Source organism: Pleurodeles waltl, chromosome 6 (assembly GCF_031143425.1).
Source record: "Pleurodeles waltl isolate 20211129_DDA chromosome 6, aPleWal1.hap1.20221129, whole genome shotgun sequence".
Classification (NCBI taxonomy): Eukaryota; Metazoa; Chordata; class Amphibia; order Caudata; family Salamandridae; genus Pleurodeles; species Pleurodeles waltl.
Genome location: NC_090445.1, coordinates 286,355,435 through 286,381,708, shown reverse-complemented (window position 1 = coordinate 286,381,708; position 26,274 = coordinate 286,355,435). Strand labels below are relative to the sequence as shown.

General features: G+C 43.0%; 1 protein-coding gene across 2 annotated transcripts in view; it reads left to right on the top strand.

Annotated features, from left to right (window-relative positions):
* Positions 1-26,274, top strand: part of CD79B (CD79b molecule) — a 207,663-nt gene that overhangs the window by 141,790 nt on the left and 39,599 nt on the right. For both annotated transcript variants that reach the window (XM_069238084.1, XM_069238083.1), the window contains exon 4: positions 20,903-21,021. In XM_069238084.1, coding sequence (XP_069094185.1) covers positions 20,903-21,021 — 119 coding nt within the window. The remainder of the gene's footprint in view (positions 1-20,902; positions 21,022-26,274) is intronic.

Sequence of the window (26,274 nt, the reverse complement as noted above, 5' to 3'; positions counted from 1 at the left end):
GGAGACCACCACATCCCCGGGACAAATACAAAAAGATTCTGATATCTGACCCCCCCCCACACCCGAAGAGCACCACCTCCCAGGGGCCTTTTGAATTTTAAAAGATGAGAGGGGGCCACGAGCTATATACGGCACCAGAGGCCACCAACTCCCCGGGGCCAGCCCATGTATAACAAAGGAGGGAGCCCCCTCCTGGAGCCCTTCTTGGCCATGGGGCCTCCCAGGGCCGGCTCCTGCTACCACCTGAGGTGCCCACCGTTGGAGGTAGCTGTTTGCTCTTGCTTGGCGGGAGCTGACAACTCCCAGTAAGCAAAAGCAAACATAACTCTGCTTTTAGCAAGCAGGAAATGTTTCCGCTTGCAAGGACTGGCGTTTCGATCTCTTTCCCTGCCCACTGTCATGTAGTCAGGAAAAGAGATGAAAAGATTGCTCCTGCATGAAGGGAACTAGCATTTACAGCAGTTCCCTGCATGCAGGTGTTGCAGTTGGACTCTCACTCCTAGGCAAGACTGCTGGTTTAGGGATGACAACACTTTATGTGTGTAGGCAAATAGGCTAATCCTACAACAAGTCGCAACTGTCAGCCCAACCCTCCCAGCTCACAAGTAGTACCTCACCAAAAACCCAAACAGTAAAAGGTGATTTCTAGCAGCCTCTATGCATGAACTCTAGAATGCAACATCTCAGGGGAGTCGTGGTGGAATGGAAGTTACCCTTTTCTCATGTTAGTAATACATCTCATTCACACAGGCAATGAAGGAGATGCAGGGAAGTTTTCAAAAGGTTTATTACAAAGACTGTAATGTACTGTAAAATGCATGAGCTGCAATCATTAAAGATAATGAACGGTGCGAGCAGCAGAATTGTGAAGATGTGCGTCATGAATACAAAGACCCCCACCATCGTGAAATAAACATGGAATGTAAAATCCCTAAAGTCCTAGCATGAAGAACCTAATCTCTAAACTAACAAGAGCTTAGTGTGTTAAACCTAATCTGCCAGTACCAGGTCCAAGAGAAGCGCACCCCAACCCTTGTTACCTTGGAATGAGGTCTCTAGATCAGACTCTGTGGTGACACAAAGGCTAGCTCTGCATCAAAGTGGTGTGCAGCATAGATGGTGTTGATAGCATCTGGTAGGAATTCCTGTGATAACCTTGTTTGTGTGAGATGTATTCATACAGATCTTGTAGGACCCCTGATGCAGGTATGTGCCAAAACAAAAGATAAGGGGCAGGCTTGTGGCGGTAATTATCTAAACAACTCCCACCCAAAGTACATTATGTTCCTGTCACACGTAAGTGGGAAAGGGACATGATGTGAATCCCTACGTGCATCACTTTGTTTTGACGCTGATAGTGATGGCTTCACAGAGTGGCACTGATAATGCAAATCAAAACATTGCTCTAACTCTAAACAAAGGCAGCCATCTTAAATGAAAGAATAAAATAAATAGGCAGAGACAGAGCAGGATAAGTAGGTTAAAAGGCATTAGGGGGTAGGGGCACAGGTCTTCAAGCCAGAAGGCTGAGCTAAACTTCCCATTAAAACTAAGTAGGATCCACTACACAGGAGCAATGTTGGCTCCCGCAGGAGATGGGGGCTGGCTGGGACCACAGTGGCCTTGAGGCTTCCCCCCAGTCCCCATTAATGTATACTGGGTGCCCTGGGTGAAGCCAGGGCACACAGGAATATGTGGCCGGGCTGCGGGGGATGGTGTCCCCGGGGTTGACCTAGAGAGAGGGCCACATGGCCCCCTTCCATTCTAAGAAAAGTATTTTGCCCCGGAGAGGTGGTGGTCCCTAGGGCTGGGGGGGGGGGGAGGTCCTTCCAGCCCCTAAAATGTATTTTAAAATAGCCACAGGAGGTGGTGGTCCCCAGAGCCAGGGAGTGATCCGCGCAGCCCACCTCCACAGTTTTAAAATACAGCCCAGAGGAGTTGGTGGTCTCTGGGGCCCGGGAAGGATCAGTGCAGGTCCACATATATTTTTTTAATGTTGTCCAAGGGAGGCCGTGGTCCCCGGGATCTACAGGGGTCTGCACAGCAACCCTAACTTATTTTATGATGTAACTCCTGTGAGGTGGTGGTCTCCGAGGCGAGGAAGGTTTTGCGTGGCCCCCACAAATAATCATTAAATGTAGCCCAGGGGAGGTGGTTTTCCCGGGGGCTCTGAGAAGGGGTCTGCATGTCACACCCTATTCTTTTAAATTATGTAGCCCCGATGCGGTGGTAGTCACCGCAGCCCGGGTTGGTCCATGCATCCCCTGCATATTTTTAAAATATAGCCCTGGGGAGGTGGTGGTCCCTGGGATTTTAAAAGGCCTAGGAGGTAGGTACCATGCATGCCCTTCCTCATTAATTATACTGGCTATGCCCCTGGAACATGGCCCATCCAGAAGAAAATTTATTAAGAAGCGCAGGAGACCACCCTTTTTATTTAATAAAATGTTCAGCAAAAGCCGCTGATCCACCTGCGGATTTTGCCCAAAATGTTTAAAAAAAAATGTTGGTCCATGAGGGGGTTAGGGGGACCCCAGGACAAAGGCAAAGGTGTCACGAAGGCTATGCATGATGCTGGGTTGGGTGGTTATAGGGGGTTGGCCGGAGGTCCTGGACACAGGCCAGGCATTGCTGTGGCCAACCTTCACCTCGTACAACCTTAAAATTACTTTATGCTAAAAAAAAAAAAACTTAAAAATTAACTGAAAAACACAAAGGTTACAGGGAGGTTATAGTTAGGAAATAGAATGTAAAAAAAACATAGAAATTCACTTTAAAAACCAAAGGTTACAGGGACGTTACAGTTAGGTTTGGCATTTACTCGCACAAATCCATAGAAATTCAGCAGTTATAGTTATGTTTAACTCGAGTAACTATAACTTGCGCCCTAAGGTAACTATAACTCGCGCCTTTGCCATGAACTGCTAATTACCCCACATATTACATCAGTCATGACATCTTTTATGACATCATTGATAATATCAATGTATCATTTGTAATAAAATTATTGATGAGAAAACTGTGCATGGAGGGGGAGCGAGTTATAGTTACCTAACTATAACAACCCGTAACCTTAGGGTTTTTCAGTGAACATTTATATAAATATTCAAAATCCAATCGCCCCAGTGGTCTACTGTTACCTTTCAGATATATATTACCTAGTGGCGGTCTCCACTAGGTAGTTATAGTTAGGACCTAGAGGCATATTTATACTCTGCGCTGGATTTGCTTCATTTTTTTTTTTGCGCAAATCCTGCACCAACTTAACTCCATATTTATATTTTGGTGCTAGACGTGTCTAATGCCAAAATATTGGAGTTAAAGTCATTTTTTGCCTGCGTAAAACTACCTTTCGTCAATGAGATGCAGGGTAGGCGTTCCCGGACAAAAAATGATTCCAAGGCCCTCGCGCCAGAGGAGAGCCTTAAATAATGGGGCTAAGGCTGCTTAGCGCCATTATTTAACGCCTGGGTATGGGCAGGCGTTAGGAGACCTGTGGGCCTTTTTCCATGGTCAGAAACCATGGAACCAGCCCACAGGTGCCATTCCCTGCCCGCAGGGACACCCCCACCCACCCACACCTGGAGGACACCTAAGGATGACAGGACCCATCCCAGGTAAGTCCAGTTAAGTATTTAAAAAAAAAAATCAAAATGCCATAGGGGGCCCTACATGGCACTTTGCTCAATGCCCATGCCAAGGGTACATATGTCCCCTGGGCATGGCCATTGGGCTGGGAGCATGACTCCTGTCTTAACTTAGACATGGGGTTTTAACGTCAAAAAATGACGCTAGTCTGGGCAGAGGCATTTTTTTGCCTCTGCCAATACTAGTGTCATCCTCTGACGCAAAACCCTCTGTTCCCCCTATGCCACCTGCACCCCGTTAGCGTCCTTTTCTATGACACTAGCGGACCTTACTGCCGACTTGCGTCATACCATAAATATAATGTCCGGCCGGCGTCTTGCTATGGCGCTAGCTGTCGGTAAACTTTTTGATGCTGAACTGCGTTAGCACAGTTCAGCATCAAATAGTATACATATGGGCCCCAGTTTCTATAGAAAAGGCTGGTTTTTGCTTGCTTTTATCTTTGGCAACGCTTGACGAATCTCCACGAAAATTTCCAAAACAATCCGACAGTCAGGTGAGCTGCTGTCTAGAAAGTTGTGTGGTGATCCATGAAGCGGGGGCCGAGATAAAGAGGGAGTGAAATTTCCAATATTATTTCCCATAGGAAAAATTGAACAGCGATAGTGCCAAAACCACTTGTTGGAATTACACCAAATTTGGCAGAAAGGTAGCAATTTTTGTTATTTGTTGTAAATCCATTCAGTTGTTTTTGAGAAATTGAAGAAAATCCAAATTTGTATATCTAGGGACATGAAGGATTTGTGACCCCTTCCGATCTCGTGCCGAGATATGATTGGCTGCCAACACTTCAAACCAGGAATTGTTGACAGCCATCTTTGGACTCGGCTTGAACCGAGACTCAGACAAATTGTAAGAAAAAAGAAAAGGGGCCAGGGTACAGACAACCTGACCCCTTAACTCTGGTGCTGGGGTCCCAGAAGGACCACCCAGGGCAAAAAAGTACATTTAAAAAAAATAATTTAGCAAGAATTTGTGACAGGGTCTCAAATTCCCAGTAATTTTTTTTTTTTTAAAGTGCGATCTCCCACGCTTGTTTTAAGAAAGCGTCAAGGTGGGCCAGGTCCTGGGGCATAACAAAATTAAGGAGGGGGGCACACGGGGCCCTCTCCTAGGGCTTATTTATGCCCCAGGCGCCGCCATCTCAATTGGGCTTAAAGGAATAGTATGCAGGAGGTTGTGCCCCCCCTCACCACATAGGACCATACATAAATATGTGTTTTCTGTAAAATGTAAAAATCTACTGAACGGATTTACTCAAAATCATAAACACATATATAGTATATAGTATATATATGTGTGTGTATATATATATACAAATACACACATATACCCCTATACACACACATATATATATATACTATATATATATGTGTGTGTGTAAATATATATATATATATATATATATATATATATATATATATATATATATTTATATATATATATAATATATATATATATATATATATATATAGATATATATATATATATACTGTATATACACTACCTAGTGGCGCTGATATATATATCTTGGATGAAACTTGCAGAGTTCTGCTCTCCAGAATTTCGCAGAGTACCTAAAAAGCTCTGTGAGATTCTGCCTAACTTCAGGAATGGGTGGAATTTACTCGGCCGTCCGCCAGTGGTGCTCAATGCCAGGAGCACATTCCGTGCTGCAAAGCGAGCACCATGTAGTCACATGCATGCAGCCATTTTCAATCCTCCCCCTATGCCACTCATCCACTTCTCTTTACCATTATTATATTAGCATGTGTATTGTTTTATGTGTATTATGTTTTTGTCTTTTTTTTCTGACTTTTGTACTTGTTTTTGTTTTTTTGTTTATTATTCCTTCCTTTTTCCTATTTCTTTTTTTCCCCCCTACCAAGTGCCATGACAGTGCATGTGCAAGGTGGCATCAGTGTGGTAGGTATCTACCGGCGCCGCCAAGGGGTGTAGCCTCACTGGATTTTTCAGAGGTGGCCACACAACTTTTTTGTGCAGCGCTAACTCCCCTTCATACTGGCAGCAGGCGGCAGGCCTAGGAATGGATACGGTCTGCAGGAGCTTCAGCTGCTGTGGGGAAGGGTGCGCCATTGTGTGCAGATGAGGACTGGAGTGAGGTTCACTTAGCAGCACTCGAGGTACTGCTGGGCTGACATCCTCGACAGGGAGCAGGACCTGCTGGGCTTCCAAGTTGTGGGGCTCGGTGAGTAATTCTTTGTTTATTCTGTTCTACGGTGCTAATTTGTTTTCAAAAAGCATGCTGCTCACACTTAGAAGTAAGTTAAGTTTGCATAACTTTATAAATATTATGTGGTCCAATTTGAGTGAGGCAGGTGCTCGGCCCAATCTAATTGTGCTTGTCGGTGCTCACTTGGGCTGATTATTTAGGAAGTCATGCAGGCCTCTCTGTCCTGTCACTAAGGTAGTGCTATTAGCAATATCAGTGAGTTAGCATTTTCTATGTCTTTCTTTTTATGTAGCTCGTACAGACCCAGCAGTCTCCCAGTGATGTTTAGTATGCATCTCAAAAGGGAAACTCAGTTGGCCCATCAAAGGGGGTTGAGAAGCAAAGATCATTTGTTGCAATGCATTGGTAGTTCCAAATGTAGTTTAGGACATTTGGAATAGGGTTTAGGTTTAGGAAATTAGGATTAAGTCTCAATACTAATAATATAGGTGATCTGTTTTAAAAAAAATACAATATGTTACTGAGTTTGCTTGTCAAAATATGTTATGTGAGATTAACTCTACTGCTAATCTATTTTTGTTATCTTCTTTATTTCTTACATCAGCACCCAAGGGCAAGAAGAGGGCATTGGAGGATCAGGTTGAGGCTGCCACCACCAATGCTGTGGCGTGTAGAAGTGCCATTCCTGTTATCCCTGCACTATCTTTTTTCTATTATTTCATGTCTCTGTAGCAGACGTCCTTCTGTCTGTACCAATCTAGCTTTTGTCGGCTTTGTTATTACGTTTTCCCTCTCCCCTACCTAATATATCCTGTAAACTTGTTCTGTAAGAATAACAGAATAGATTTTAGGAACTCTATTGTGAAGATTGCAGACCCAAGCAACTATTCTATGCATGTTTGTTAAGAAGGATTACTTCTTCTTGTTCAGGCTCAAATAAGAAAATGGCCATGGTGACCCCCCCCAAGTGTTTTTATGACAGTGCAGCATGGCAGGAAAGTAGTAGGAGGATGGGCCTATTGTATTTGCCAACCACAAATATGTGTAGTTCATTGACTAATGTATTCTAACCCTTTGTTACACTTCAAATGACTCACAGTCATCATAGCTCTGCCCCTCCATTATGAAAGGTTTTTTGTTGGCTTGACTACCTGGCTTTTCTAACATTGTCAATAAACAAAATGCCCACAGTTTTATTTACGACACAAGAGAAGATACTGCCAACTGAAATGTAGTGATGTATTGAAGTTGTATTTTGTTCAAACAAATAAGGAGAGGAGTCTCTGACAACTAAAATATGTAATGTTTTTTTACAGACCACCAGTGCCGGGCCAGCATCAGACGCCTATGTGGTTGGAGGATGAGTCCCAGCTGTAGCAGGGATGGGTGGTGATAATTCACATTCCTTGGTTATTGAGAATTACTAATATATTCGCTGTATTTGTTAAGTGAGGCAGATAACACCCATCATCATTCATGACCTCCATGCCTATAGCATTTCACGACCCATAACCTAACTGCAGTGTTGTTCATTTCAGCACTGCAATGTTGGCTGGTCAATGTGAATCTGCTTCAGTTAATGTAGCATTTATAAAGTTTTTAATACATTGCAACCCAAGAGGAAAACAAAGTGTGTTTCCCTTCCAGTTCTCACTGAGTGACCTCCTAGTACTTCACTCCTATATTCTTTCCTTAGTTCTGTCCAAGCCTACCAAAATAATTGAAAAATCATGGCATGTGCCACATTTTTCTGGCCCAGTAGTACATATATTTTTATGGCTTCCATAATAGATTTACGCCTGCTCAAATGTTTCCCTTAAGACATTTGTCAGCTTTCAACTACAGTGACTAAGCTAAGTCTTAGGCGCATTATGATGATCACTGACATCCCACTATTCTATAGCAAAACCTCTGCCTACCTGGCCTCATTCCTGTAACGTGCCCTGCAGTGGAGTAAGCTACTTCCTTTCCTTACTGCCAAGCAAACGTGTTTGTTCAAAATAATTTGTGTTTGAGGGTGAGGTCAGGGAGTAAACTGGGACTAAGTGCCTGTGATTTTGTGTTTTGTGGATGGGATACTCTGTGATGAGCTTGTCCAATACAATTTGAATAACCAGCTCATTTGTCTGCACTGCAGTGCATCATTTTTTCCACTGTCTACTTACAGCTGATAGGATATATATTATCCGCATGTTATACGTGACATGTGAGCAGGGCCACTGGAATTAAAGTAAGATAATTGTCATTTGCAGCTTCCACAGCTGCAGGCTGCAGAGAGTAGCAAAGTAGTACCCGATGCTTTAGCTAGCATGCTTCCATTACTTTAACACAACAAGAATACTTGTACATCATAGTGGATGATGCCACAAAGTGGCAGTTTTTTTAGGAAATTCCTTTAAAATAATTACACTTATTAACCTGAGTTTATGCTGCTGAATTCCTTTCAGCCAGTCAGTGCTTTTATGTGAGGCATGTCTGTGTAAAATTGTGTCCCTATTACTCTCCTAACCACATAAAAAATTCCAACGGTCCTGCGGGAGCAGCAATGTACTGCTATTGTATCACTATATAATTTTAAACAAGTGTTTGCACAGAGCATTAATTACAAATTTGTCTTTTTATTTTTTTTCTTTCTTGATAAAGCTACTCCTGCTGGTCATCTACCACTACTGACATGGCAGGAGATAGCATCTCTGCTCTGGCGGCAGATGTCGAAGGCCACCTAGGCGGAGTAACAATGGGTGGGAGAGCAGGATGAGGGACATGCCCCTGCCCTGGACCCCAGTTCCTCCAGCCAGCTGCCTGTGCCTCCATCCTCCAGGCCACATCATCACCAGTCCTGTGCCTTTACCACCATTGCTGCCCCCCACTCGGCTGCCTGTTCCAACACTGCATGAGGTGACACATTTGGGCCTCAATGGCATGTATCGAGGCCCAGCAACAAGAATTGTGGACCCTTATAGAAAATGCCCTCTTCTGAGCCCTTTTTGTTTATTCATTTTGTTGGGAGAGACTTTTGTTGTGGGTGGAGAGGGTGGGAATTGGGAATGGACTTTGATGGTCTTGTTGGACTCTTTGGACTTTTATTGGAAATTGGTTGGGGACAGAGTGATGTGCATATTTTAATCAGATTATCAAAGTGCAGACCGGTTAGTTATAGTTAGTTATACCCTTGTCCTACTACCCTCTGTACTATATTGGCCACTAAACACGTATGCTGCTATTGCCTAGATTGTCTACAACGACCTAGATAAAAAAGAACTTATCTGCAGTAGAAGTTAGTTACTTACTGACTAAACAAGTTCATTTCACTACTTAGTTCTATTACCTGAAAGATGAAGAGATGGCTGCTACCTCTCTCTCTTCCTTACTACAGGGTTTCCCAAGATGCTCTTTTAATGGTGGTGGTAGTGCGCTAATGGGGAAGGCATCACAAGCAAAGACACACTCTGATCTGGGTGAGCTCAAGCTGTTAGATTAATCAAAAGGATTATCCATCATAGGCAACTAAACTGAAAGAAAAGCACAAAGTTAGTGGGTAATATATTTATATAACTGCTTTAGAAAGACTGAGACCAGACTGCTACCACCATGACGCAACAAAGTATACCAGACATTTTAACAAACTAGCAATAGTAAATTATTCTGCAAAATGAGGAGCATGAAATTTGATAAAAAATTAAGCTACAAATTCCTTGAGTCAGGAAAAGTGTACTCAAAGTCTTGAATGGACAAGGTTAAGCGTTTACGCAAACAGAAGGCTTGAATGATGATATTGATGTTGACGAATGATCTTCTACATCTAATCATGGTTGGGTGAGTAAGGCTGGTGTGGGCTATTGTTCAGATGATAGAAGATCCTGCAGTTAGCTAGTGTCACATTTAACCACATCCGCCCCACCAAGTGTGTGATCCATTTGGTGTAAATTAAGTCACACCTCAATAAACCACACAGCCTGGGGGAAGAGGGTTAGGGATTTGATGAATGGATGAGAAAAGGGGGATGGGGGAAGGTGTGACATAAACAAACACTACACAACACAGCAACAATATTCATTGGGCAATGAGCAGCACATCATCATTAATCTGTTGAGGAAGGAAATAAAGGAAATGAATATGACACAGTTCTGTTAAATGCACTGCAAACAGTTCTTCAGGACCAGAGACCCAAGTTATTAATAAATAGCTATTCTAAATGTTCTGTCATTGAAGTTTCAACAATACAAATAATGGAGGAGTGAAGAAAACCCAACCAGTTCTAAAAATGCTGATTAAGTGAAAAATTATATATTGGTATTGCTAAATTGGGTGGTGCATCTACATTCTTTTCAGAATTTCCATCACTCTTGGGAGCCTGACTGAACCTGTCCAGTAGGTAAGCAGGAGTGTTGAGCTTTTGCCCTTCGTGCAGGAGAGGAGAAGGCCTGCGGATTGTAAAACAGAAATTGTGTTACATAGTTAAGGAGAAGAACAGAACCTTCCATCCTCCTGCTGACTCCAATACCTCCGTCTCACTACAGACCCAAGTAAGATAGACCTGGAGTGCACTGCTGTTGAAAAGCAAGTAGAGAAACAGAATTAGAGTATTTTGTGTATATTTGTGTTTATTAACTGAAGTGACTGGTCTGGTCTCTGAAGACCCTGCAGGTAAAGTTTGCTAAGTTTGAAAGGGCGAATCACCTTCAGGACAAATGATCACCGATCAGAAACCTTGCAGATCAACTAAATCAAGTTTATTAGCTGAACACACTCTGAACACAATCCCTCACTATCTGCCACCGCATAAATAATCATCACTCACAATCACCCAATAATATATCATCACACATTGATGCAATAGTTACCTCTCCCAGTCAAAGCACAGTGGTATGTACACAATTGTATCTCCTGTTTGATGCAAGCAACACATTCTAATATGGAAGTCTTCTAAATAAATTATCATCTGGGGCAGCCCTGCTAGGTGTTGAAAAAAAGGATAGGCATGGAAAGGAGGCAGGCATTGTCTCCATTGTCCTGAAAGGAATGAAAAGGCTTCTTCACTGCACACTGGTCTAACTCCAAACTGGCCAAACATGTGCTTATAAAATGATGGAGCATCATAAGTCATACACAAACTTAATGTTCCACAAGCTATATCCTTTCTTATCTTTTTTTGGGGTAAAGAAAGAAGTTCTACGATAAATAATTAAGAAGTACTATGGTGGCCCACTCATTTAGGGAAGTAGAGATTGTTCTCAAACTCAGGTTGTTTTCCCTGAAGTTGGTCAGCTAATACACTTGAGTCTGACCAATGATGATCCTCCTCCTCCTGTGGTATTTCAGAACAGTGTAAGTATGTGGTATGAAATGATGGTTTGTTGTTATCATGGTCAATCTTTCCACATTTTGAGGCGAGAGACAGGTCATTCTCACTGCGACACCTGCACCAGCTGCACTGAACATACGCTCAACAGACACAATGGCTACTAGACAAGCCAGATACTTTATTGCCAGCCTGTTGAGCACTGGCCATTGGTGAATGTCCGCTTACCAATACACCAATGGGTTTTGATCTGCATAGACCTCTTTAGGTTCATCCAGATACTCCTGAAACATCCTCTAAATAGTCATTGGTGTGGCCACTTGCTGGATCTCTTTTGCCTTTGCCTCTGTTCTGGAATTAAGACCTGCCACTTAAAACCAAGCCAATGCAGAGATTGGGGCCAAATCTTGTGTTCCTGTAGTAGTGGTTGTTGCCAGTGTTCTTGTTGCTGCATAGTTTGTCCAACCAATTTCAGCACATCGGGATGGAGCGCTGGAACAGCAACTCTGGCAAAATAGGTCTGACTGGGAACCTTCCATTTTGGGGAGAAATTCTAAAATTCCCACTCCTTCCACAACAGAAAAAGGTAGGAGGTCCAGGGCTAACATTTGTGCCAGCTTCCCATCGTACAAATGCGCCGCTGGGTGATTGCGGTTGTAGGGCCCCCTCCTGCCTAATCATGCCCTTAATAGTGACCTGGATTTTTTTTTGTCTGGGACCACCAACACAGCCGACTTTCGAGAAGTAGGAGGTGGTAGATTCAATGTGTGTCGTCAGCAGTCACTGTATGCTTCTGCTGTGGTGTCTCCATCTGACTCTTATGCCATTTCGAGGTTGCTGAGGTGGGTAATATTGGCGCACTACTGGGGACAGGGCTACTTTGCAAAAAGATGTCACCCTCTACTTCCTCATCACCTCCCACTGTGATTGGAGCTGATTCCTCGCTCTCCTCACCATCAACACCACTATTTGTAGAAATCTTTTCAAGGTGCTCCTCCCACAGGGCTGTGTAATGTTTTTTCATATGGGTTGTTAGGTCTTCAGTACCATTGTGTGAACCAGGCTTACCGCGATGGCTATTCACATGGCAAATGGAGAACATTGCAATGTTATCCCCCTACTTGCTAATCATAGGAGAACTTTCTTAGTGTGCCAGTGTAAATGCCTGAAGAAGAACCAGCGGTAGGTGTGTGTGTCGTTGATTGCCTTTCTGCCGTGCGTACTTCTACTGAGGTAGGGGTTGATGCAGGTCTCAATGGGGGCCTTACAAATATGGGAGCTGGCATAGGCACCAAAAGAAGGGATAATGTTGGTCTCCTCTGGGCTAGGATCCATGACAATGACTGACTTGTCATACCACTCCCTTCCATAATTCTAAGGATTTCAGGAACTTTTCTTTTCCTTTGCCTCTTCTGGTGTGTTTCAGACTCTGTTGGAGTCTATTCCATGTCCAGATCATCAGAAGGGGTGCTTGGATAACATAGTGGAGTACCCTTCCTTTTTCTTGGAGATCTGGGAGGCAATGATTCTAAAAAAGGATGTTCTAGTTTGGCTGGAAGCTCAACCTCCTGCTCAGCTCCAACTTCAGCAAAATCTATTATTGCTGACTGCAGCTGCTGACCACTTTGCTCTGTTCCCTGCAATGACTGAGTACTACTATGCAAAATAGACAAATACAATTCAACATCACTGCTTATCAGTGTTGCCATGATTGCAGTGGCTGACTCACTGACAGACTTGGGATTGGGCTCAGGTTGGGGTGGTTGCGTTGATGCAGGAGTGGTGCTCTCAGCTTCCTCTAGGGAGGCTGGTGTGGCAGGCACAAGTTTCCAGAAAAAGGTTGTGGTTGGCTCTTCAGTGGTGGAAAACTGCTTCTTCTCACTGGCCACTTTCTTGGCAGCCTTTCTTCAGGGGCATTTTAAAGCTGTCAGTTGGCAGTGGCACTGAGTTGTGCAAGCAGAAAAGGTTGTAGGACTGACGTCACATAGTATGTGGCCACGTGTCTTTGTACAGGCCTTCTGTCTGGCATTACTGCGGATGATGTCTCTTCCTTTGTGCACCTAAAAGCAAACAAGCAAGAATACAACACTATATCTAACCATTTTCAAGTGAAACCACACCATCATAACATAAATTTTTATTTACAAACAGAATAACAACATACAGATGTATCTCTTTGCTTTATGTGCATTTGTTGTAAGAGAGACACCTGTGACAGTTAAGGAGGTGCATTGCAGAATGGAAAATTGAATTGTCCTTAAAAAATGAAAGCTGTTGTGCACCGTTAGCAGGCAAGGGGATCTGGGGGAATGATCCTTAAAAAAAGAATGATGCTGATGCATGTGCAGTGAGCCTACTATGACAGGCAGGGTGTCCAGGGGGAAATGGAACTAAAACAAATTAATTCTGTTGTGCGGCTCTGAGCCTATGGCAGTCAGAGGGTGGATGGATGCAGGCAAAATGCACACAAAAAAAGAAATTACAAAAAAAGAATTAAAATAAATAAAATAAATTGAAATGAAAATAAAATAAAAAATCTATAAATTAAAATAATGGATTAAAATTAAAAATGTATTTTTTGTTAACATAATTGCTGATGTACTACATTCCTTTGGGAGGCAAGAGGACATGCATGTAATATAAATCACAATTTATCATAATTATATTCATCATAATATACATATACTACAAATATCCTCAAGCATATTAATAAAATGATATCAGGAAAAAGTTAAAAAATGAACAAAAATAAAAAAACATAGTCCTCTCTTACAAATCTCCCTAGAAAATGGCTTTGAAAACTGGAATAAATAAAGGGTGGCTGCACAAAATGGCAAAATGGCAGCTGGCCACATGGTCAGCAAACAACAGCAAGCAAGGAGGCATGGAGAACAAGGAATACATGCAAGCCTATGGCAATAGCACACTGACTGGCTGCACCAAATTGTCGCCTGCCACATGGTCCAACAACAACAGCAAGCAACGAGGCATAGAGAACAAATAAAACATGCAGGCCTATGGCAAAGCACACTCGGTGGATACACAAAATGGCTGCCGGCCACATGGTCAAACCAGCAACCGCAAGCAAAGCGGCACAGAGAACAAGGAACACATGCAAGCCTATGGAAATAGCACACTGACTGGCTGTACCGAATGGCCGCCAGCCACACAGTCAAACAATAACAGCAAGCAAGGAAGCAAGGAGAACAAAGAACAAATGCAAGCCTATGGCAAAAAAACACTGCCTGGCTAGACAAGTTGGCCACCGGCTACATGGTCAAACAGCAACAGCAATCAAAGAAGCATGGAGAACAAAGAACACTTGCAAACCTATGGCAAAAGCACACTGACTGGCTGCACAAAATAGCCTCTGGCCATGCTGTCAAACAAGAAAAGCAAGCAAGGAGCCATGAAGAACAAAGAACACTTGCAGGCCTATGGCAAAGCACACTGGCTGGCTGCACAAAATGGCTGCCTACCACACATGGTCAAACAGCAAGCAAAGAGGCATGGAGAAAAAAGAACACATGCAAGCATATGGCAAAGCACACTGACTGTCTCCAAAAAATAGCCACTGTCCACACCGTCAAACAACAACAGCAAGCAAGGTGGCATGGAGAACAAAGAACACATGCAGGTCTATGGCAAAGCACACTGACTGGCTGCACAAAATGGCCGATGGCCACATCGTCAAACAACAATAGTAAGCAAGAAGGCATAGAGAACAAAGAATATACGCAATCCTATGGCAAAGCACACTGGCTGGCTACACAAAATGGCCACATGGTTAAGCAACAACAGCAAGCAAGGAGGCATGGAGAACAAAGAACACATGCATGCCTATGGCAAAGTACACAGGCTGGCTACACAAAATGGCCACTGGCCACATCGTCAAGCAACAACAGCAAGCAAGGAAGCATGGAGAACAAAGAACACATGCAAACTGATAGCAAAAGCACACTGACTGGCTGCACAAAATAGCTGCTGGCTACACGGTCAAACCACAGCAAGCAAGGAGGCATGGAGAACAAAGAACACATGCAGGCCTGTGGCAAAGCACACTGACTGGCTGCACAAAATTGCTGCCGGACACATTGGCAAACAACAACAGCAAGCAAGGAGACATGGAGAGCAATGAACACATGCAGGCCTATGGCAAAGCACACTGGCTGCAGAAAATGGCAGCTGGCCACATGGCCAAACAACAATAGCAGGCAAGGAGGCATGGAGAACAAAGAACACATGCATTCCTATGGCAAAGCACAGTGGCTGGCTACAAAAAATGGCCACCTGGCCAAACAGCATCAGCAAGCAAGGCGGAGTTGGAAAACAAAGAACCTTTGCAAGACTATGGCAAATACATACTAACTGGCTACAGAAAATGGCCACCAGCCTCATAGTCAACCAGCAAAAGAGGAGGAATGGAAAAAATAACACATTCACGCCTATGGACACGAACTAGACAAAATGCCCTAAATTATGTTTTTTTAATTAAAAACACATATAGCACAGAAACAGTTCTTTCATGCACTGATGACTAGTACTGGGCCTACAGGCTGGATCGTCCGAGGACAGACTAGGCCACATAGTAAAATAAAGGGATATTACAAATGTAACAAACATGGAGAAAAGGTACTGGACTTTGTAACACTTTTCATTTACAAAAGATGAAAAATAAAATGTAAAAAAAATAGCTAGGCCCCTACTGAAACTCCAGGCCACCGACCACAATGAAATTTAAGAATCAAATAAAAGTACAGAGAAATACTGGTGCGTGCCCTGTCAAATAAATAACACCCTTTTACAAAGGTTTTTGAACTTATGTGTGTTATCACAAAAACAAAGTCCTTAAATCCATTGGTACAAACACAGCAGACAAAAAGGGTGATCCTTCCACCTTGAAATCCAACAGGGTAGTGACCAGGAGATTGATTTTTTTTCACAAATCTGTTTATTGGTATTTTCATCTTTACTTTGCTTCATGTTTCTACATTTGTTTTCGTTTCATACAATATGGTATGTATTCTTATAACATTACATAACTGGTATTGTATATAAGATGCATTGCTGCAATATATCACTTGGCATACATTTGCAGTTATTCAGTTATACATTTCCATTGCTATGTCATCCACAGTTATCTTAACATGCTGTACCTGTTATTTGGTGAGTTTTAACATTGTCAACCCCTTATATATTTGCAGGTGTAAAAGCCCCATAAGGTTTCTGATGTTTATCAGCATGCTCGTACGACAGTGTTTGCTGGTTTAAAGTTATTTCTAGTATGTGTGTTCAATTGGAGCAGTTTGATTAGGTAAAAAGAAGAGAAAAAAAGGATCATGAGTTTTGTATCTATGCTAACTTTGAATGTAAGCGGGAAGGAGAAGAACAATAAGGGAAAAAAGATTAACATTCAACAATTGCCGGCAATGGACACTTGTGCAGGTTACACTTATGTGATTATTTCCAGTCGGAGTGGGGTTACATTGTTGCAAAACAGCTTATTAATAGGAGGGCTGGGTCAGGTATCAGGTTAAGCAGGTGTTGTCATTTTTAATTCCAGTGTCAGGGTATATCTGGTCAACTTTTCATATTCAGTTCCCCATGCAGTGCGTTTTCTTGTCAGGAGGCGTCCACTCACTCTACTCCACTCCCTCTTCTGATGGGTGCATTTCCTCATCACGCAGCCGCAGCAACATTCCCTCCCAGCTAGCAGACAATGGAAACTGTCTCAACCCCAAAACCTCCTCCCGCGCCAGTGCCGTGCCTTCAGCTCCCGCCCACACCTCGAGGGATCGCTTCCAGGCCTGTGCCGGTGGCAGGTCTGGTGATTTCCATCTGCGGGTCACTAATCGCTTTGCTACAATGAGTCCTAAGTCTGCGAAGCGTACTTCTGCTCTGTGTTGCTCCACTGGCCAAGTCTTCAAAACACCCCTGGGTTTGAGGCTTTTAGGCCCTCTCCTGAGAGCTCTAGAGGCCCAGGGATCACAAGGCCCAAGCTGGTTAATGTTCAATGGGGTCCTAGGATCCCATCTCTAGGCCCCCGCCCTGACAAGAAACTGGGAGAGTGATGTTGCACCTCCCCTCACAAGGGAGAAGTGAAGGGGACCAGAACCCCATCTCCGTGGCTCCAGCTGCAGTGGCCTCACACCCACTCCCCGTTCCTGTGTCAGAGGGTGCGGAGGCAGCCACTGCACAAAGAAAATACCCTGCTCACATGGAGCATGCAGGGGGAGAGGAGAGTTGCCTGCTCCCTCACCAACAGCAAAGGAGACTGATGACTGACACTGGGAGCGAGCAACGGCGGGCTCCCTGAGCTGCCCTAATGAGAAGCATTTGGGGTGAAAGTAAAAGAAAAGGACGCTGTGCAGCAACAGCAAAAGTATTTGGTGGGATCTGCTAATTAACTATTCATGCTCCCAGGAGGGAACGGCTATCAGTGCCCTGTGGGGCTTGACCAGGCCCAAGTTTTACATCACTGTGGTTTCCCCATGATGGCTGGTGCACCACCAATGATATAAAGAGGCTGGGGGGCTGCTAGAGTGCGGCAGGGCACTCCCAAAAAAGATGCACTAATTCTGTAGGGTCAGAGGATTTATGACCACCCTCAGATTTTCCTTCATTTTTAAGCACTCCCCAGGCTGGAGCTTTTGTCTATAGCTGGGAGTGCAGCGCCTTGTAAGGGCTGATTCTATACCTGTATTCTATTTGGCCTAAGTTTAAAAAAGACACGTACACATGGTTTATGTTTGTGTAATGCTTTATTTCAAAAAGTTATTAGTTATAATGCTTTATTTAAAGGTGTTGTATTATTGACAGCACTGATTATTCCTGAAAAGCTGCAGTGTTTTATTACTTATAATGTGTGCACATGGTTGCAAAGATTTATTACTTGTAATGATTGCAGATGGATTATGGTTACTATAGTAAGTAATGGAATGACTATTATGACATGATTCTGATCTCTATATGTGGTAACGCTGACCTGGTTTAAAGTGACATGCTCCTGTATAGCTATGTGCTATACTGAACAGAGAGGTAGGTACTGTGATTTTTGGAGTCATGACCCTTTAGGGGTCAAATGTATTGTTGCCAAATGTATTTCCACCACCCTTATGTATATTTATAAATTGCTGGGTAGTATTCAGTAGTGTGTGTAATAAACACACATTTGCTTTTCTAAAGAAAAAGCACAGACTAGACAATCATTTATTGAGTAGTATTATTACAGTGCCACACCACCTCCCGAGAAGTCGTTGGACTGCTCTGCTTTGCTACTTTAAGATACCCAAGCACTACAATGGGTGATTGCGGACCTATTACTTGTACAAGCCAGCACAACTACTGGCCCGTTTCCTTACAGATGGGAAAAGGAAGTGGGTGGACAGACATCAGTGTGAGGTGGGAGATATCAGGCTCAAGTTACCACTAACCTGCAGATCCAAAGGTTGCTGCAGGAATAACATGGAACCCGCGAGTTACCTTCTACAGGTGCTGCACACATCCAATGCTGCACTCAATACAGAGAGCAAAGAGGGTCAAGGGCAAGGGTAATATGAGAGAATGCACACAAAAGATGTCACTGGGTTACAATCACACAACTAGTCTCGTCAAATGGAGGCTGTCTCCGGTATTCTGCAGTCTGTCAGTTTCAATTGTATGCAGTTTTTTCTTATACATGAATTTCACTTGAATGATAACTTTCTACACAAACCAAAAAAAAAAAACATTCCCTGTAGTAAAAAGTATATTATAGTAAACAACCAACCTATCAATGGCACAGCATCTTTATCTTGCTAGAGCCATGGGTATCGTCATACTACTGGTTCTGTTCCAATGTCCCAGCTCCTAAAGCTCCACAACTTGAGGCATTGAAAAGAAACAAAGGTTCACTCAGGATTTGTAAATAATAAATCTGTGAAGCTCCAAGAGACAATTGTTATAACATACCTTAGACAGCAAGGCTGAGTTCCACTATGTGGGCACAAGCAGTAGTTCAGGAATACAACAGTATTTTCATAATCCAAACAAATACATTCAACTTTCCCTAGCTAATCATCAACCTGAAGCATCTGAAAACAGGGCTAGAAGAGGACAACGAGGCCCAAGGATATCCTTTGAAGAGTTCAAAGGATGAACTGCAGAAGAAGTTAAAAAATTTCACACAAGCAAGAAGCACCTAAAATTAACTTAGTGTCTTGCAAAAATGTCTCAGCTGGAGAGCCGGAAACACATGTGAAGAGCAGAACCTAATTAGAGGAACATAGGTGGAAAACAGAGCCCATGCAGAGTTTTCTTTCATCAACAAAGAAAGACCTCAAGCACCTGGCCTTGCCCTGGGTGTGGCTTTTTAAGACTGCAGGATACTCAAATCTTGGGGTAGATTTTTGAATAGGTGGATCCTGGAATTCTCAGATGGCCATACTGTCATGGTTTTTGAGGTGGCCTTGTGGAATGGGTGTGGCTGTGCTGGTGATGGGGTTGAGGGGTCATAAATGAGCAGCACACATGTGGCACTCACAACAGTGGGTGGCATGACTCCTGTCCCAGCAGCACAAATGACATTGTTAGTTGTAATGTCGTATTTTTGAGGTGAAAGAGGCAGCCAATAAAGCCCTGAACCAGAGGTGGATGGGATGGGGGGGAGGCAAGCAAACTCACAAGTTGATTTTGAAGTATTTCATTGATTAGGTTCACAAAAATATGAATGGGGAGACGCAACAATGGATATGGTAGGTGGTGGGAAAATATGGCAGGGAAGGCACAGTTGACAGGCAGCAAGGATAGAGAGATGACAGGGCATGTGTATGCATGAAATGAGACAACAGGACATTGAAGGTGAGAGGAAGAGATACACAGCAGATGTTGAGACACAGTAGCACATGCGATAAGACATTGCTGAGGGTGGTGTGACATCAGTGGACTGGAAGAGATATTTGTTCGTGTTTGGGCATGGAAGAGGATTACATTGTCAGAAGGCATAAGGCATTACTGAGTGCAATGTGAGAGCAGTGGATTAAAAGAGATATTTGTTCATGTTTGGGCATGGAAGAGGGTGACATTGCCGGAGGTGATAAGGCATTACTGAGTGCGGTGTAAGAGCAGTGGACAGAATATTTGTTCATGTTAGGTCATTGAAGAGTGTTACATTGCCATTTCTGAAACTGTAATGTTTGAATTACAAATAGTTTCTACTAGATTAATTTGTGTATAAGCATATTTGGTTATTGAAATCTATCTGTTTCAAGCAGAATAACCAAGGGACACATGCCTAGGTATTAAAAACACAAACATTCAACATAAGACAAATACAACCAATTTCACAATGCATTTATTCCATATGACTTCGTCTGATGTCAAAACGCATTTTCTAACACGAAACCCACCATTTCTAACTTATCCAATAGGATTAGTTAAAATCTGCTTGATGTTGAGTTGAACCATCACCAGTTCTTTTTCTTTTAGATAGTGCATAATGAGTTGGGCTGAGGAGCATTTCTTGCCGTATTCTTCTTAATGGAGCTGTTAATCCCTCTTCCTTCCTGGGCTAGAAAATTATTAAACTGTGTAAAATATAACACTGCAGTAGCAATCACATACTAAATGGTGCACCTTTGTGTATATATATATATGTATATATATATATATATATATATATATATATATATATATATATATATATATATATATATATATATATATGTTAAAATTAAATTGAATTTGGAATGCTCAATGATGCACTGATCATCTTCTTGCAGGTTTTGGCACCGGAGATAACATAAAAACTAAGAATACACTGAAGGATGCGATCATCATGATACAGACCATTCTCATTGTCGTTTTTATAGCTGTTCCCATGCTACTAGTCGTTGATAAGGTGAGTGCACTGTATATTGGAAGGGAGCTAGGGATATTTACCAGGATTTGTGCAGTAACCTAAAGGAAAACCTGTAAGCCATTGGTGTGATTTGGTCATGAGCAATTAGCAATGATATATAACAGCAAGCTTACAGATTGATTATATTTTTGACAAAAGATACGAAAATTGTAGAGGATCTCACAGAAAGCTGAAAAAAATGAAAACCAGAGTAATCAAAAGTAAGGTAGATGAAGCACTAAGATCTCACAGCAGGATTTTAGGAGGATACCTGCATGTAAGAAAGTGTTGGTTGGTAGCAATAAATAACTCAAAGGTGACTAGAGAGAGATTTAGTCAGCTGGTGGCTGTGCAGCGGATAAGAAGAAAGATCATTATCCTGTGATACATGTTTCATCTCTTCTTTGCATTTTATCCCTCAGCTTCTCTACCTACTTTTTCCCAAGCCCTTGCTGCATCAAACCTCTGATGCCCCACCCACTCTCTACCTTTACAAGCTTTCACCATACCTGGCCAATTTAAGCATTCTTCAGTTCCATAAATACAATAATCACTTTTCCCCTGCTTCATTCACACCCACTTTATTGATATGCTGTTTTATCACCTCAGGCAGCAGGGTGCGACAGAACTAGGGAAGCTGTGGGCAATGAGGCTATCCAAAAATTGAACAAAATGCCTGCTATTTGTGGAAAGTCCAAACAACAACAATGCTACAAAAAACTCCCCAGAGAGGATTGTTTCTATCCTTCTCAATGCTGACGTCTATCGGAACACAAATATTACTAAAGAAAACTAGACATTACTTTTGATTTGACTAAATTTAGCTAAGACCACCTCCTTCGTATACAGTATACAAAAGCTATCTTATCTGCACAGACAAACAATTGACAAAACCATATTAACTTTCAATACGCAGTCAAAACTCAAGTTAATAAGGAATTATAGATAGATTAAAAACATCTATCTATAATTATCTATGAGACGATGATGTTCTTCAATAATCGAATGAGAATAAAGTATAAATCATGTAAGAGATTCAATTACTTACACCAGTAAGTGTACGCTATTCGGTTATCATTGTTTATTTCATTTGTTATCTTTTCATTCCTAAGAAATACAGATCAAAACATTCCTTCCTACTACATGTATGATACCCAAAACAATATGAGACACTGGAAATATATTTTTTGCAAAAATATATACTAACGACCAATGTTTCATCTCTCTAAAAATATGAATAAAAAACCTACATCGATTCTGCAAGTGATTCATCTCCAGGGAGCCTTTTCCTTACTGTGACTGCTCAAAATGTGTGAACATGTGCAAATCTTACTCAGCTTGCATCCTTCCTAGTTAAAAAATAACATGTCAAACTGAAATTGGTGAACAGCTGTGCTACAGGCCCATCAATATTCGTATCTCGATATAATCACATGATGGGTGCATTATTAGAAGCAAATCTATATGGCTGTCTACAGTGGCAGAACCAGCATTTAAGTGGAACAAGACACAGACTGCGTTCTGTCAAGAGAAGGGGAAGGAAACAAACGCACAAGACAAGTAAATGGGCACCAGGGCAGTGGAGGTATTCAGACAGGTGCCATCCTTGTGTTCGAAATCCTCACCACCTGTTTTTACAATAGACCCCACTTAAGTATGCTAGCTATTCGGATAACAGTAAGTAAAGCAAATTAATTTAGGGATTAGCTTTAATTTATATGCCATAGTATTCAAATGTTCCTCAAAATCAAGGAGTCATCACTCAACACAAGGTCGAACACCATAGAGAATGGCTAGGATAAATGTGCTTGCAGTACAAGGGCACCGCCTCGCCCCATGCCTCTTCCTTAGAAAATCCGCCATCTAATTGTCAGGCCAGGCTCCAAATATCTCTACGAAAATAGCTAAAACCTGTGTTCCAGATCACAATTTCAGTCTAACCTCCCAATCAATACACAAACAACTTATTCTTCCCGGCAACCTCTTAATTTAGTTCTCCAGATGGGACCAATAATAGAACATTTACCAGCTTTGGGTGAGCAGCAAAGAGAAGCTACGCGCGGACTACTAATAGCGCGCAGACAGGCAATGAAGACAGCTGTTCGCTTCCACTGTTACCACAAGTGAGGCTATTATTCAACTTTGTATTAAATTAGCAGGTAGTATCTAGTTAGCCGTTGAAATGACATAAGAACTAACATTTATAACACGAAAACCCACTGAAATTCATCTGGTGTATAACTAAACTCAGAAATCTTTTTATATGGGCCAATCACAGCATACCTTCAGACCAACGGACCAGAGACAGCTAAATTCTACCACTTTTAGGGCCATATGTACAAACACATTTTCCCATAGACACAGAATGGGTAAAACCCTTTGCTACATCTGGCCCTTAGTAGCTTCATGCAATTCCGTTTATGCCGTTTTTCTCTGCATCTGAGTGTAAACTATCCTATGAGAATTAATTTATATGTTTAATCATAGTTTTGGACACTCCCCCTTTTTTTTCTTGGCTCACACTGAGGATTAACGCAAAACTAATTAAGAAGGTGCTCCGACCAGGCGTGGCCCCTCAGACATCGCTCCATCGCAGCATTCCCCCTGACGCTCCCAGCCTCGATCTCTCTCTCTCTTCTTTGCCTTGCGCTTCACTTTTACTCTTGCTTTTCAGTCCATTTTCACTCTCACTTTGATCCCACTTCTGAACTTTTCTCGTCTTTTGCTTTTTGCCTTCTCGTCATTGTCTTCTTCTGACTCTTTAAATGCTGCCATTATCTAATTTCACTCTTGCACTGTCACTCTTTTTTCTTTCCTCAGCTTTTGCCTTTTTGCTCCCTCTTGGGCCCTGGTCTTCTCCTTCCTGTTTCAGTCTCTGTCAAATTCACACTCCCTCTTACATTCTTTCTTGCCGGTTGTTTCACGCATTTTTGCCCCTTTCTTTCCTTTGCCCGTTTGACTCGTTTTCCATCTCTTCCTCACTGTATCCTTTGTGACCCCAAGTATCCTCTTTCCTCCTTTTTCTGCACCCTTTCCCCTCTCTGGAGCCTTCTCACCCTTCCCCTCGCCGTACTGTACACTTACTGCTTTCTGACCCCTCGCTCCTGCCACTCCCAGCCCGCACACCGCCCCTTAAATCTCCTCCCTAACCTACTTAAGTGGGAGCTGGAGCGCGGAGGATGCATAGAGAGGTCATATATGTCTATCCGAGCCCTGAATGTGCCCAGCAAAAGAAATCCTGGTTCTCTCCAACCCATTACAGCCCCACATGCTACCCAGAAACTGACATCCATGCACTGAACAATGGACAACCCTCAACATGCTGCGCCCACGCTTTTCCTGCCAACACAGAAGGTATGTTCTCCTGTACCACCTGTTGCTTCTCCTGTGCACCACTGAAACTGCCCCAGCCCCCACCAAACACTCACAACCAAACCTTGAGCAACACCCCCTTGCACAACATATACCCCATTTTGACCTGCTTTCTTCTCTGCACCCGCACATTCGTCAGACACGGCAACATGAAATCTGGGACCTTCTGCACAATGTCTCCCTGGGTCTCCTCTTCCTGACCAAAACCTGGCTGACCCCAACATCAAGCCCCGACATCACAGTGGCAATACTTCGCTCCTCCCCCACACTTCAAGATTGTGAGACAGAACAGAACCTGCTAACTTGTAGGAAGACTACCTAGTATATGAAAGAAAACATCCACTGATCTGTCATATCCACAAACTCAAGCTACCGCCTTGAACACCTCCTTAAACATACACATCTGCAGGAACACCACCCTGAGAGGAGCCCTCCTCTACCGACTGCCCGGAGCAACTTCAGCAACTCAATCTCAGACATCCTCGTCCCCCTGGTGCCGAACTCCAGCTCCTTCATCCTAATTGGCAGCCTCAAATTCCATAAGGAAGACCATACAGACACCAACACTTTCCTGGAGGACATGAACACACTATGGCTTACCCAAAGAAGTGAAAAAGGCCACCCACACCACCAACATCTTCTTGACCCTTTCTTCACCATCTTTCTCTACATCTTGGTAGACAAACTTACTGCCCTCACCTGGACTGACAACTCCCTTGCACGCTTTGACCTGATCATCCCCTGTAAATGTGAAACCGAGCACTACAAAACCACTCGCTGCAACTGGAACAGGATCCCCGAAGAAGCATGGACTACAGAGTTCCAAATCCACCGCTCACAACACCACAACAACCTCTCATGTTCCATCAGCAATGTCAGTGCAGATGTATCTCGGTCCTCGTCAAGACCATCACCACCCCAAGGACCAGACCAAAACTGAGCTGGTACACAGAGGAACTGAGACTTACTTATCAAATGCCACTGCAAGCAACTTGAACCATGATGAAGACAAACCCACAATGAAAATGACAAAAGCAACAGGTCAGCCCTCTGATTCTTCCATTAGCAACTTAAATTCTACAAAATATCAGCACTGGCTGAACAAATCAAAACCTACTCCACCAATGCCAAAGAAACCTTTGCCATAGTGAAAAATTCACCTCCCCAAGGCCAGATTCACGACCATCAGCCCAACACAGGGCCTCTGGACCCAACTCTCCCAACACCTCAGCAAACAATTCAGCAACATTTACAACAACTTCGCTCTGCAATTAGACCCCAACCATTCACTCTTGCTACCCTCTAACGCTGAGAGATCAACACCTCATAAACTGCAATGATTTGCCGATTCACAATCACCATGACAGTAACCACATCAATTATGTGCTTCATTTACTCTGGAGCCTCATAGAATATATACACATCTTTGAAGAAGTTGACCCCATATTTGTCTCACTCACCTTGAAACTCATCAGTTCCCTCACCACAGCCATTTTGAAACACACCACCATACTACCTATTCTGAAGAAACCCTCAGCACACCCAAAGACTTTGGCAAACTACTGAACAATCTCCTTGCTTCCCTACACTGCCAAAATCATGGAATAATTTATCAACAAATACCTGGCAGACCACCTCAGCAAAAACCACCTCCTTGACCCCTCTCAAGCCGGATTCAGGTCCAACAGCACTGTGAACACCCTTATTGCCACAACTGATAACATCAGCCTGATCATGGACAGAGGAGACACCACAACACTCATCTTACTCGACCCCTCAGCTGCTTTCAACTCTGTGTCCCATTCCATACTCATCCAACCCCTCCAAAAAGCCGGCATATGAGGATTGGCTCTCTGATGGATTGGCTCCTTCCTCTTTAGA